The sequence below is a fragment of the Erinaceus europaeus genome, chromosome 6 (assembly GCF_950295315.1).
Source record: "Erinaceus europaeus chromosome 6, mEriEur2.1, whole genome shotgun sequence".
Taxonomy (NCBI): domain Eukaryota; kingdom Metazoa; phylum Chordata; class Mammalia; order Eulipotyphla; family Erinaceidae; genus Erinaceus; species Erinaceus europaeus.
The window spans coordinates 17,218,161-17,232,766 of record NC_080167.1 but is presented as its reverse complement, the minus strand read 5'-3'; the positions used below and the strand labels follow the sequence as shown (position 1 = coordinate 17,232,766).

General features: G+C 44.3%; 1 protein-coding gene across 1 annotated transcript in view; it reads right to left on the bottom strand.

Moving 5' to 3' along the window:
* Window positions 1–14,606, bottom strand: part of DNAH10 (dynein axonemal heavy chain 10) — a 131,301-nt gene that overhangs the window by 54,578 nt on the left and 62,117 nt on the right. Inside the window, exons 29-36 of the mRNA XM_060193269.1 lie at window positions 13,096–13,365; window positions 12,814–12,997; window positions 11,091–11,225; window positions 9,003–9,155; window positions 7,535–7,723; window positions 6,232–6,378; window positions 5,840–6,031; window positions 425–543 (exon numbers count right to left, since the gene is read on the bottom strand). Coding sequence (XP_060049252.1) covers window positions 425–543; window positions 5,840–6,031; window positions 6,232–6,378; window positions 7,535–7,723; window positions 9,003–9,155; window positions 11,091–11,225; window positions 12,814–12,997; window positions 13,096–13,365 — 1,389 coding nt within the window. The remainder of the gene's footprint in view (window positions 1–424; window positions 544–5,839; window positions 6,032–6,231; window positions 6,379–7,534; window positions 7,724–9,002; window positions 9,156–11,090; window positions 11,226–12,813; window positions 12,998–13,095; window positions 13,366–14,606) is intronic.

Genomic DNA, 14,606 nt, shown 5'->3' with positions numbered 1-14,606 from the left:
CTGAAATGCTCGTTAAACCAGCAAGGAAGAAGTGAAGTGCTCTGGGTTTATTTTTTATTTTTTAAGGGAAATGCTTTATTTATTTATTTATTTATTTATTTATTTATTATTAGAGACAGAGAGAAACTGAGGGGAGGGGAGACAATGATAGAGAGAGACAGAGAGACACCTGCACCCCTGCTTCACCACTTGTGAAGATTTCCCCCTGCAGGTGGGAAGCAGGGGCTCGAACCTGGGTCCCTGTACACTGTAGTGTATGTGCTTAACCAGGTGTGCCACCACCTGGCCCCAGTGCTCTTGGTTTAAACAGTGTTTGGGAGAAGCTTACCCTCCAGCATCCTAGAGAGCAAACAGAACTAAGACCACCATCAACTACTTCTGCTGAAGCCACCCAGCAAGCCAGCCCCCCAGGGGTCTCACTCACTTGGTCTGGGCCTGGCACAGAGTGTTAATGACCACAGACTTTCCCCCTCCTGTAGGCCCCACCACCATCGTTGTGTGGCGGGTTAGCATGGTCTCGAACATCTGAACCACCTTATCCACCTGTGGGGCAAACATTAAGCTGGGGTGAAATATTTTTTAAACACACATACACACCTTTACTGAACTAAAGCTCATGTACCGGACAACCCACCTGCTTTCACGGTACAATTTAATGGCTTTAGTGTGTTTGTGAGCTTATGAAAAACCATCCCTGCATTTACTTTTTGATCATTTTCACCACCTTCCCCACCCTCCCCCCAAGAATCCTGGACCAGTCTCGTCATCTCACCCAAGTGCATGTCCCCCAGCCCTTGGCAATCATCAATTTACTCTTAGTCTTGGAAGGGCCTGTTCTCCACATATAAGTGGAAGGATGCAAATGGAAACATATACTATGTCATCTTAAAATATATATTTTTTTGCTTCCAGGGTTATTGCTGGGGCTTGGTGCTGGCCTATGAATCCACTGCTCCTTGAGGCCACTTTTTCTTTTTCTTTTTTTTTTTTTTTTGATAGGACAGAGAGAAATTGAGAGAGGAGGAGGGGAAGACGGGGGGGGGGGGAGGAAAGACATACACCTGCAGACCTGCTTCACCAGTGTGAAGCAACTCCCCTGCAGGTGGGGGGAGGCTTGAACAGGGATCCTTGTGTGGGTCCTTGCACTTTGTAATATGTGCTCTTAATCTGGTACACTACCACCAGGCACCTCCTTAAAAATATTTTTTTAGAGTGAGAGAGAAAAAGAATGAGACCGAAGCACCTTCAGCTCCAGCATATTCAGAGCTGGAGATCAAACCTGGTGTCTCAGGCATACAAGTCCTGCTCTCCACCCACTAAGCCACCTCCCCATCCCCTGTGTACGATCTTTAGTGTCTAGTTTCTTTCACTTTACGTGATGTTTTTCAGGTTCTTCCACTGCTGTTGTATGTATCAGTACTTCATTCCTCTTTCCAGCCAAGTAATATTCTGCTGCATGGGGTACTCCAGCATATGGAGAGAACGTCCCCTGTAGAAATCATACTTTGTGTGTTCACTCATATATTGATGGGCACATGCTTGGCTTCCACTCTTTGGGTATTGTGAATAGCACTGAGCTGAACACTCATGTGCAGGCTTGTATGACGGCGTATGTACTCATTTCTCACAGGCATAAACCTAGGAGGGAATTGCTGAGTCAGGGGGTAATTTTATGTTTACTCTTTAAGGAACTGTCAGGTTCTTTTTGGAAGTGACTATATCATTTTACAAGTTCATAGCTATACAAGCACACATAAGGAAACAAGAAAAAGCACAAATAAACAACCTGATTGTGTACCTTAAAGACCTAGAAGAAGAACAAAGGAAACCTAAACCAGAAGGACAGAAATCACTAAAGTTAGGGCAGAAATCAATAACACTGAAAACAAGAAAACCATACAAAAGATCAACAAAAGTAAATGTTGGTTCTTCAAAAGAGTGAACAAAATTGGCAAACCTTTAGCCAGACTCACAAAACAAAAAAGGAAGAAGACCCAAATAAATTGGATCATAAGTGAAAGAGGAGATATCACAACAGACACTGCAGAAATTCAACATATCATGCGAGGCTTCTATAAACAACTATATATGCCACCAAGCTAGAGAACCTGGAAGAAATGGATGATTTCTTAGGTACGTACGAACTTCCAAAATTAAATAAAAAGGAACTAGGCAATATGAGCAGGCCCATCATAGGCAACTAAATTGAAGTAGTTATCAAAAACCTTCCCAAAAATAAAAGTCCTGGACCAGATGGTTTTACAAATGAATTCTACAAAATCTTCAAGGAAGAATAATACTGCTACTTTTAAAAATCTTCCAGAAGATTAAAGACACAGGAATACTCCCTTCCAGCTTCTATGAAGCCAGCACCACTCTGATAACCAAAAGCAGACAGGGACACAACCAAAAAAAGAAAACTACAGACCAGTATCTCTGATGAACATAAAGATGCTAACATATTGAACAAAATTCTAGCCAACTGGATACACAGTGTATTAAAAAGATTGTTCATCATGACCAAATGGATGCCAAGGATGCCAAGTTGGTTTAATATACATAAACCAATCAACGTGATCCATTACATCAATAAAAGCAAGACCAAAAATACATGGTCATATCAATAGATGCAGAGAAAGCCTTTGACAAAATGCAACATCCCTTTATAATCAAAACACTACAAAAAATGGGAATAGATGGAAAATTTCTCAAGATAGTGGAGTCTATATATAGCAAACCTACAGCCAACATCATACTCAATGGTGAAAAACTGGAAGCATTTCCACTCAGATCAGGTACTAGACAGGGCTGCCCACTAACACTATTACTATTCAACATAATGTTGGAAGTTCTTGCCATAGCAATCAGGCAGGAGCAAGGAATTAAACGGTTACAGATTGGAAGAGAAGACGTCAAACTCTTCCTATTTGTAGATGACATGATAGTATACATAGAAAAGCCTAAGGAATCCAGCAAGAAGCTTTTGGAAATCATCAGGTAATACAGTAAGGTGTCAGGCTACAAAATTAACATTCAAAAGTCAGTGGCATTCCTCTAAGTGGCAAACCTAGTGGCAAACACTAAGTTAGAAGAAACTGAAATCCAGAAATCAATTCCTTTTACTATAGCAACAAAAACAATAAAATATCTAGGAAAAAACCTAACCAAAGAAGTGAAAGACTTGTATACTGAAAATTATGAGTCACTACTCAAAAAAAAAAAGAAAAAGACACAAAGAAGTGGAAAGATATTCCATGTTCCTGGATTGGAAGAATTAACATGATAAGAATGAATATACTACCCAGAGCCATATACAGATTTAATGCTATCCCCATCAAAATCCCAACCACATTATTTAAGAGAACAGAACAAATGCTACAAATGTTTATCTGGAACCAGAAAATACCTAGAATTGCCAAAACAATCTTGAGAAGAAAGAACAGAATTGGAGGCATCACACTCCCAGATCTCAAATTGTATTATAGGGCCATTGTAATCAAAACTGCTTGGTACATGAACAGATACACTGACCAGTGGAATAGATTTGGGAGTCCAGAAATAAACCCCCACACCTATGGACATCTAATCTTTGACAAAGGTGCCCAGGCTATTAAATGGGGAAAGCAGAGTCTTTTCAACAAATGGTGTTGGGAAAAAATGGGTTGAAATATGCAGAAGAATGCAACTGAACCATTATATTTCACCAAACACAAAAGTAAATTCCAAGTGTATCAAGGACCTGGATGTCAGACCAGAAACTATCAGTCACTTAGAGGAAAATATTGGCAAAACTCTTTTCTGCATAAATTTTAAAGACATCTTCAGTAAAACAAAGTCAATTAAAAAGAAGACTATGGCAAGTATAAACCTATGGGACTACATCAAATTAAAAAGCTTCTGCAGGAGTCGGGCGGTAACACAGCGGGTTAAGCGCAGGTGGCGCTAAGCACAAGGACCAGCGGAAGGATCCCAGTTCGAGCCCCCGGCTCCCCACCTGCAAGGGAGTCACTTCACAGGCGGTGAAGCAGGTCTGCAGGTGTCTGTCTTTCTCTCCCCCTCTCTGTCTTCCCCTCCTCTCTCCATTTCTCTCTGTCCTATCCAACAACAATGACATCAATAATAACTACAACAACAAAACAACAAGGGCAACAAAATAAATAAATAAATAAATATTTTTTAAAAAGCTTCTGCACAGCAAAAGAAGCCAATACCTAAACCAACAGACCCCTCACAGAATGGGAGAAGAGCTTTACATGCAATACATCAGACAAGAGGCTAATAACCAAAATATATAAAGTGCTTGCCAAACTCAACAACAAGAAGACAAGTAAACCCATCCACAAATGGGAAGAAGACATGGACAGCATATTCACCACAGAAGAGATCCAGAAGGCTGGGAAACACATGAAAAAATGCTCCAAGTCTTTGATTGTCAGAGAAATGCAAATAAAGACAACAATGAAATACCACTTCACTCCTCTGAGAATGTCATACATCATCAGAAAAGGTAGCAGCAACAAATGCTGGAGAGGTTTTTGGGGTCAAAGGAACCCTCCTGCACTGCTGGTAGGAATGTAAATTGGTCCAATCCTTATGGAGAGCAGACTGGAGAACTCTCAGAAGGCTAGAAATGGACCTACCCTATGATCCTGCAATTCCTTTCCTGGGAATATATCCTAAGGAACCCAACACACCCATCCAAAAAGATCTGTGTAGACATATGTTCTTAGCAGCACAATTTGTAATAGCCAAAACCTGGAAGCAACAACAGATGAGTAGCTGAGCAAGTTGTAGTATATATATATATATATATATATATATATAGAGAGAGAGAGAGAGAGAGAGAGAGAGAGAGATAGATACTACTCAAATATTAAAAATGGTGACTTTACCATTTTCAGCCCATCTTGAATGGAGCTTGAAGAAATAATGTTAAGTAAAATAAGTCAGAAACAGAAGGATGAATATGGAATGATCCCTCTCAGGCAGAAGTTGAAAAACAAGATCAAAAGAGAAAACACAAGTAGAGCCTGAACTGGAGTTGATTTATTGCACCAAAGTAAAAGACTCTGGGGTGGGCGGGGGGCTAGGGGGGGAGAGTACAGGTCCAAAAAGAATGACAGGACCTAGTGAGAATTATATTGTTATGTGGAAAACTGAGAAATATTATGCATGTACAAACTATTGTATTTACTGTCAAATGTAAAAGAGTAATCCCCCAATAAGGAAATTAAAAAAAATAAAAATAAAAGCTGATTTTAAATGTAAAAAAAATGGGAAAGTTGTTAAGATGATACATTTTATGTGCTGTTTATTTTCACCCTAGTTTGTTGTTGTCACCAGGAGTTGTTTCACCACTTCCAGTCAACTTCTTCATGGGGAAAGATACAGACAGCGGCTCAGGATGGGGTTCAGTGGAGAATGTTGGACTCTCAAGCATGAGATCCTGAGTTTGACCCCCGGCGTCGAATATACCAGAATGGTGCTCTGCTTTACTCTGTCCTACTCTCTCTCATAAATAAACAAATAAATAAATAAGTAAATAGATCTTTAAGAAAAAAGTAAAAAGACAGACGGAGACACCGAGAAAGAGGAAGGACGCCATAGCACCGAGGCTCCCCCAGGGCAGGGAGGCTGGCTCTAGCCTGGGTCGTGAGCCCGTGGCAGAGCAGGTGTCCTCCCAGGTCAACCAGCCTGCTGGCCCTAACCAAGTCTGCACTGTAGAGAACTGGAAACAAAAGAATGGAAAGGACCCCAGAGGCAAGCAGTGAGCACCCCCCAACACACAGACACACACACACACACACACACACACACACGCCATCCAGCATGGCTTTACCTGGATGGGGAGGACGATGTAGCCATTCTCCTCCAGCACCTGCTCCACAGCATCATTGAAATCGGGGTAGCGAACGCGCGGGCAGTCTAGCCCCGGGAACAGATCAGAAATCAAACCGAGGAAAAGAGGGACGTCTTCGAACACAAACTTGGGCAGGTTCATGTCCCGAAGCGCCCTCATCAGCACCACGTCCTGGGCAGGACAGAACACTCTGAGTGGAAGGACCCATCAGGTTTCTTTCCCACAGACTTGCTCTAGAGCAGAGCTCTATCCACCTGCCTGAGGCTCCTGCCTCTCTGCAGCTTGTACTCGCAGCACTTTCTGCCTTCTATCAAACATGCGGCCTCACGCTCTGTTTCTAAGAGGGTTTCTCGCCCACTACCCATGCCTACCTCTTTCAGTTCAGGGGAGCCCCTCTTCAGCTCCCCAGCCATCACCAACACTGACTTCAGCGCTCGGAGTCCAAAATCATAGTGATGCTGTTTGGAGAGCTGCTCCCGAGCCAGCTTATACAGAACTGTCATCTTTTTGGCCAGCGTCTTTTCAATAAAAAGATTATGAAAGTAAATGAATGATCTGAAAGAAGTATTACATACATGCTTACGTGCACACATGAGTGTACATACATACAAACACACACACAGTCAAACACACGGCATAAAAGTAGAGAAGAAAATGACAGTCTTTTTCCTACTAGAAATAACAGGGCAGTTGCTTTGCCTTGCCATGGGAAAAATGAGGAACCAATTTAAAAGCACATGGCCCTTCATAAAATTGCATGGCTTGACTTAAAAATGGGGAAACTCTTAGATTTAAAGAATAAAACTGATGACAGAGGACCTAGTGGGGGTTGCATTGTTATATGGAAAACTGGGGAATGTTATGCATGTACAAACTATTGTATTTACTGTCAAATGTAAAACATTAATCTCCCAATAAAGAATTTTTTTTTAAAAAAAGAATGAAACTGGGGCCAGGTGGTGGCACACCTGGATAAGCACACATGTTACAATGTTCAAGGACCCAGGTTCAAACCCCTAGTCCCCATCTGCAGGGGGAAAACTTTGTGAGTGGTGAAGCAGGGCTGTAGGTTTCTCTCTTCCTCTCTATCTCCCGCTCCCTCTTGATTTCTGGCTGTCTCTATCCAATAAATAAATAAAGATAATAAAAAATAAAAAAATAAATTGAATTAAAATTTTAAAAAGAATAAAACTCATTCAACTTTTTCAATTATAGTGACCATACTATAAGTATACCTGTTGTTTATTCTGACCTGAGCAATTGTACACTTATAACACATGGGACACAAAGCACCAAGCACAGGCCAGAGAGGACATAAAACCTGCTGGCAATCCCAGCAGGCCTGCAGCTGAGCTACTGTCAGTGTGGCCACTTCACTCTCCTGGCAGGTGTGTAAGATGTGATAGGGCGGGAGGCTGAGTGAGGGCACTCGGGAACTCTGGGCTGCACACATTTGCCACTTCTTGTGAGTCACAGTGTCCCAAAATAAAAGTAATGATTTTTTTTTTTCTAACTTCTTCTGTGGCTCCATCTTGATCTCTGGAGACAAGAGGTGTCATTTAGAGAAAAGAACAAGAGAAGAAAAAAACAAAACAAACAAACAAACAAAAAAGCAATGAAACACCAGAGACAGCAGGCCTCTGTGGATGCCAGGCTGTGGGCGGGCGGGCTCACCTTGGCCCAGAGGAAGCCCTCAGAGAAGAGCATGATCTCGCAGATCTGCTGCAGGTCGGGCACGATCACCACCACCGGCCGGAAGAGCGCCTTCACCGACTCGGGCAGCTCCGTGCGGCCCGCGTAGCCGGGGTTCATGGTGATGAAGATGCCCATTCTCGAGTCCAGGGAGATCTCCTGTCCTTCGAACTAGGGAGCAAGACAAGAGGGGAGGGTCACGCTGCGTGGCCGCTCACCTCCCTTCCTGGGTGCTTCTGGTCTGAGTGTTCTGGGGGGTAGGGGGAGGTTCCCCCAAACCCTGCTCTGAACCAAAGGCCTCTCAGCTTGAGCAAACTTGGATGTGGGTGAGACCCATGTGAGAGAGTGCCCAACAGAACACTTTCCACAAAGCTCGTCTCCCTTCACGCTCACAGTCGCCCCTCATTCCACTCCGTCTCCACCACAACCAGGGTGCCCGGGGGCAAGGTGGCCATCCATCCTCCAGAATCCCACCTCTGCATCCTGCAAGGCAGCATTTCTCCTAGGTGCCCCACGCATTAACCAAGGGAAAATCATGATTTTTTTTAATGGTTTCTCACCAGCTCAATTCTACCGCTCCAAGTGGATTTTCTTCTTCTTCTTCTTTTATTTATTTACTTATTTTGGAGAGAGAATGAGAGAAATTGAAAGGGAAGGAGAGAGAGACAGAGACAGAGACCTGAAGCACTATTTCACCAATCAAGAAGTTACCCCCTGGGACCATGTGGTGGCGCACCTGGTTAAGTGCACGCACTATAGTGAACAAGGACCTGGGTTCAAGCCCCTGGTCCCTACCTGCAGGGGGAAAGCTTCACAAGTGGTGAAGTAGAGCTGCAGATGTCTCTCTGTCTCTCTCTCCCCTCTCAATTTCTCTCTGTCTCAATCCAATAATAAATAATTTTTTTTAAAAAAAGAAGTTTCTCCCCTAAAGGTGGTTGAACCCAAGTCCTATGCATTGTAATGTGTGCATGGAACCAGGCATGCCACCATCACCCCCCCTTTTTTTCCTTTTAACTTCAGATTAGGACAGAATCAGAGAGGAGAGACAGCACAGCACAGATCCACCATTTATGGAGCCTCCCTTTGTGTGGTGTTTCCCTATGGTGCCGGGGCTCAAACCCAGGGCCTCATACACGGTGAAGTGTGCAATTTACCAGTTGAGCTATATTCTAGCTGAGAATCTCAGCACATTGAGTCCCTTTACCCTTTGGCTCTCTCAACTTTTGCTCCTCACTGAGACTGTACTATTTTGCTTTTATCTCAATGGTCTACCAGAAAATCTTTGCAAGGCACAGGTTGTCAGAGTAACAAGAGGATAGCCTAGGAGATAGCTAATGCTCCCCCAAAACAGAAGCCACTATCTTGTCTCCCAAATCCATTGGAGACCCCTGACCCATGTCTCAATTTCCCATAGGAGACATGTTCCAGGCAGGCTTCTGCCACTCCTCACCTGGAACGTGGTCAGCTGATGCATCAAAGCGTTTCGGATTGTCTGAATCTGAGAGGAGATCACTGAGAGCACTGAAGCGTCGATCCGATTAAACTCGTCAAAGCAGCCCCAAGCCCCGCACTGGGCCAGGCCAGAGAAAATCTTCCCCACCGCCTGCATGGAGAGAGAGGTCAGGACAAGGGCAATTTTCATCTCGTATGTGGCAGGTGACATGTTCATAGAGACACATTCTAAATAAGTGCCAGCAATGATGACCAGCCTGGGAAAGCAGCAGCCAGCCACACCACCCATGCATAGATCTTTCTGGAAAGAGCTCTTCTCTTTGCTTCCTTCTTTTCTTTTTCTTTTTTTAAATATTTTATTCCTTTTTGTTGCCCTTGTTGTTTTCTTGTAGTTATTATTGTTGTTGTTATTGATGTCGTCACTGTTGGACAGGACAGAGAGAAATGGAGAGAGGAGGGGAAGACAGAGAGGAGGAGAGAAAGACAGACACCTGCAGACCTGCTTCACCGCCTGTGAAGCGACTCCCCTGCAGGTGGGGAGCCAGGGGCTCGAACTGGGATCCTTACGCCTGTCCTTGCGCTTTGTGCCACCTGGGCTAACCCGCTGTGCTACCGCCAGACTCCTCTTTCCTTCTTTTCTTCCTTTTTTTTTTCTTTTTTTCCTCAGAGCATTGCTTCAGCTCTGGTTTATGTGGTGCTGGGGACTGAACTTAGAATCAATGATACCTCGGTCATGAAAGGTTTTTTTTGCATAACCATTTTGCTATCTCCCCAGAACCAAGACTTTTTTGTTTAATTAATTTTTTTCTATAGTCAGACCATATCTAAGACCTTGGGAGAACTATGGTGGTTATCATGAGGAGGGGAGGTGGGGACAGAACTTTGGTGGTGGGAATGGTGTAGAATTACACTCCTATTATCTTATAATTTTGTAACTCACTATTAAATAATTAATAAAAATATCTCCCAAAAAGAATAAACATAACGGGGATTGGGCAGTAGTGCAGTGGGTTAAGTGCACATGGTGCAAAGCACAAGGACCAGTATAAGAATCCCGGTTTAAGCCCCCAGCTCCCTACCTGCAAGGAGGTCGCTTCACAAGCAGTGAAGCAGGTCTGCAGGTGTCTATCTTTCTCTCCCCCTCTCTGTCTTCCCCTCCTCTCTCCATTTCTCTCTGTCCTATCCAGCTACAATGACATCAATAACAACAATAATAGTAACCACAACAATAAAAAAAATAAGGGCAACAAAAGGGGAAAAAAAGCCTCCAGGAGCAGTGGATTTGTGGTACAGCACTAAGCCCCAGCAATAACCCTACAGGCAAAAAAAAAAAAAAAAAGAATAAACATAACTAAATAAAAAAAGACTTTTTTTTCTATTTTATGCAGTTCCAGGGCCTTGAGCATACACTCTACCACTGAGCCACTTCCCCAGTTCAATTTCTCTTCTCATATTTTTTAAGACAGACAGAAAAATAGATACCCAAGCAGCACACTACCATCCACAGGGTCTTCTCTGGTGCTCTCATGTATCCTGGGGCTCAAACCCAGGACTGTGCATTGATTGCACATACTATGCCCACTGAGCCACCTCTCTGGCACCCTGGCAAGACTTCTGAGGTCTTTCATAGGCTGGCTCCCACTTGCGCAGCTTTACAAAGCAGGCATTTTAATGTAAAAGCTAGACTTCCACTTTGAAGCACTAGAAAGCCTAGTGGTACTGGTCATACTTTCCCAAGTGGCCACAAGTAACCACAGCTGCACAGTGGGGTCCCTGGAGACTGAGCAACACCCCCCAGTTGGCCACATCCCCAGCACTTTCTATTGCCCCTGTCAACTGCTTTACTCATCTACACCGTCCTCCCACCATCCTCCTGGCTCTGGGAGTTTCAGGTTTGAGGGTCTTGTTCTATGTGCTGCCAAGGAAGCAGATACACACAAGTTCTGAGATCGTGGGGGACAAGGCCTCCCAATGTGTTCTTCCAGCCAACACTGGCCCGTGGAAGTGAATCAGGTGAATAGTTTTCTACCCCACCTGTCCTCTCCCAGTCCCCTGCCTAGCAAGATAGGACAGAAGTACACCTTACCTTGTAATCCATGCCTTCTCCACAATTGGTCACAACACAGAGCAGGCCCAAGGCTTTGGCAAGGTCCTTGGTGGTCTCGGTTTTGCCAGTCCCTGCCGGGCCAGCGGGGGCCCCACCCAGGTACATGGACAGAGCCTGTTAGAAGCAGCCAAAACAAGTCGGATGATGTCTGAGTCACAGAAGAAACTGGTGCCACTTCCCAGTTCAGCATTGTGACAATAGATGCAGGCTGCATATTTATCAATGAAACCCACAGGCACCATTCCCAACATTCTGTTTTTTTTTTGTAAAAAAAAATAATAATAATCTGGGAGTCGGGTGGTAGTGTAGCGGGTTAAGCACAAGTGGCACAAAGCACAAGGATCCTGGTACGAGCTCTCGACTCCCCATTTGCAGGGGAGTCACTTCACAGGCGGTGAAGCAGGTCTGCAGGTATCTATCTTTCTCTCCCCCTCTGTCTTCCCCTCCTCTCTCCATTTCTCTCTGTCCTCTCTAACAATTACATCAGTAACAACAATAATAATAACTACAACAATAAAACAACAAGGGCAACAAAAGGGAATAAATAAATAATTTTTTTAATTTATTTATTTTAATGAGAGAAAAAAGTAGACCAGAGCACTGCTCAGCTCTGGCTTTATGGTGGTGCTTAGGGTTGAACCTTGGATCTTTGGTGTCTCAGCCATGAGAGCCTTCTGCATAACCAGTATGCTATCTCCCCAGTCCTACACTGATGTATTTCTCCAGTGACTTCTACTTACTCGTACCCCTACTAGACAGGACCCAGAGCATAGACTAAGCAATGTGCTGGGATCTGGGCCTCCCTCTGAAGACAATGTCCCAGCAGAATAGGCATGGACACATGTTCATCTCTGCAGTCAAAGGTTAACCCTGCCCAGAGAGAGGGTTGGTCTTTTCTCTCCAGATGCCAGGAACAGATCTCTAAACCCTTGGAATATTCTGCCCTAGAAGATGGTCCTTGTTGATCTTGGAAACTTTGGGATGCAAGATGGTCTAACAGCATGAATTACGGTCTAACAGCTTTGGTATACCTAGTCACAGCTGGACTCCTAGAGGGGCTAGAGACCAAGGTCACCCACATCTAAGTGACCAGTGTCCCATAAAAGCCCTGTACACTAAGGTTTGATGAGATCCCTAGGAGATAGTATTTTATGCACCCTGCTACTCAGCCTTCTGGAAGGAACAAGAGATATGTACACAGCTGAAGCTTTGTGCCTGGCTTCACCTGGCTCACCCTGTGCCTTTCCCTGTTCCTGGTTTTGATCTGTGTCCCCTAGCTGTGATAGCAAGTTGTAGCCATGTTCATTGAGACTCTCCTGAGCTCTAAGAGTCCTATCAGCAAATCATTAACCCTGAGGACTATTTAGGGGCCTCCTGAACATGCAGTAGTCCAACCCCCAAAGAACATGATTAGAACTCATTATAAATTGCCTCTGTGGCTTCTGCTGGCACTCCACAATCCTTGGCTTGTGGCTGCATCAAACTAATCTCTCCCTTCACTATGTGTGTCTCGGTCCTCTCTTCTTCTTAGAGTGACATCAGACTTTGGATATAGGGCCCTTACCCAGAAAGATCTCATCCTTACTAACTAAATCTGCAAAGCTCTGTATCTAAAGAAGGTCACATTCCGAGGCTCCACTCACTACACTAGTCACATAAGCAGAGGCAAGCAACAGGCACAAGAGCTAAGGCCAGTAGTCACCTGAGTGAGGGTCAGGTAGATCCGGTCTGTGAGCGGCGTGATGACCAGCCTCCCGTTCAAGCCCATATACTCGTAGCCATAGCCGAAGGTGCCCGTGCACTGCCGGATGTTCAGCTCGTCTGGCTCCCGGTCCCAGTAGAAACGCAGCTGACTCTCCCACTCGAACTCACGGGCCTCGAGAATGCTGGTGAGGAGAGGTAGGAGTTGGAGGTGAAGGAGAGACAGGGGTCCGGGGCAAGGAGGCACAGAATGAGAAAAGACTCCATTCTGAAATGTCCTTACCTGCCCCTTATAAAAGAATCGACAATGTCCCTGGCGTGCACGTCGATGATGAGAACTGTGTTGTACTTCTTCCGGTCGTTTTTGCTGAGATTCCAGGTGATGCGAGTGACCAGCTCGTCAATCTGCTGGTGCATCTTCTTGCCATACTCCTTCATGGCCTGCTTCTCACCATGATGCACCTTCCGGAAGACATCTTCCACCTCCCAGGTCCACCACACCTGGCTGGCGGCCAGCACCACCATCCCCTGATACAGGAGCATCCAGTCGACCCTAAAGGAGAAGTGCCCCTTTGTGATGTTTCTCCTGGGACCGGCCCTCCACTCGGTCCCCTTGACAATGCATTTCTCTGATCTGGACTAAAGGAGACAAAGTCAATGCTTTAGGAAACAAGGGAATGACAGGGATGGAACTGGAGACCACTGCCTAAAAATCCAACACTTTATCCACTGAGCCACCTCTTGGACCTTGTGATCCGATGGCTTTCACAGGTGACAGCAGTCTGGCCCCCACCAGAGCTGCCTTGTTCAGCACACCTTCTCCAGTGCCACGTCCCATCACTCTGCTTCTACTGTTGCCCAGACTCAGGGGTGAGAAAGTGAGAGCGTGACTCTGACTTTCACTTAAAGATCCCTGAAGACAAGTAAAAGCTCTCCTTTTTCATGTGTGTCTCAGCCACTTGGCTTTCCATCACAGAGATGCTAATTTCCAAAGTTGGTAAGTGCTAGAAATATGTTTGATGCAAACTTTTCTTTTTCTTTTTCTTTTTTTCTTTTTAAGGGCACTGCTCAGCTCTGGCTAATAATACTGGTGCTAGGGATTGAACCTGGGACTCTGGAGCTTCAGGCACAACAGACTCCTTGCATAACCATTATGCTATCTACCCCCAAACTTTTGTTTTTCTAAATAATACTTAAAAAAAAAAACACACAATGGAACCAGAGCTATGAAAAAGTGACTGAATTATTTATTAACCATTATCTGAATAATGACAAATTTATTGCCAAATAGGTTTAAAAGAATTTCTACAGTGGGATGGTAAAACTGCTCACTTGAATAGTGTGCTGCTTTGCTGTGCATGAGACCCATGTTCAAGTCTGGCTGCCACCGCATTGAAGGAAGCTTTGGTGTTATGAATACAGACACTATAGTCCTCTCCCTCCACTCTACTCTCTCTTTCCCTCTCTGTCTGTCCCTATCTTTTTGTTGTTGTTGTTTTGTTTTCCTGTTTTGGTAAAGACAGAGAAACAGAGAGAGGAGAGATAGGGAGAGAAAGAGACACCTGCAGCACTTGTACATGAAGCTTCCCCCTGCAGGTGGGGACCAGGAGTTTGAATGTAACATGTGCACTCTACCGAACGTACCACTACCTGGCCCCTTCATCTCCACCTTAAAATATATATATATATATGTATATATGTATATATGTATATATGTATATATGTATATATGTATATATGCATATATGTATATATGTATATATGTATATATGTATATATGTATATATGTATATA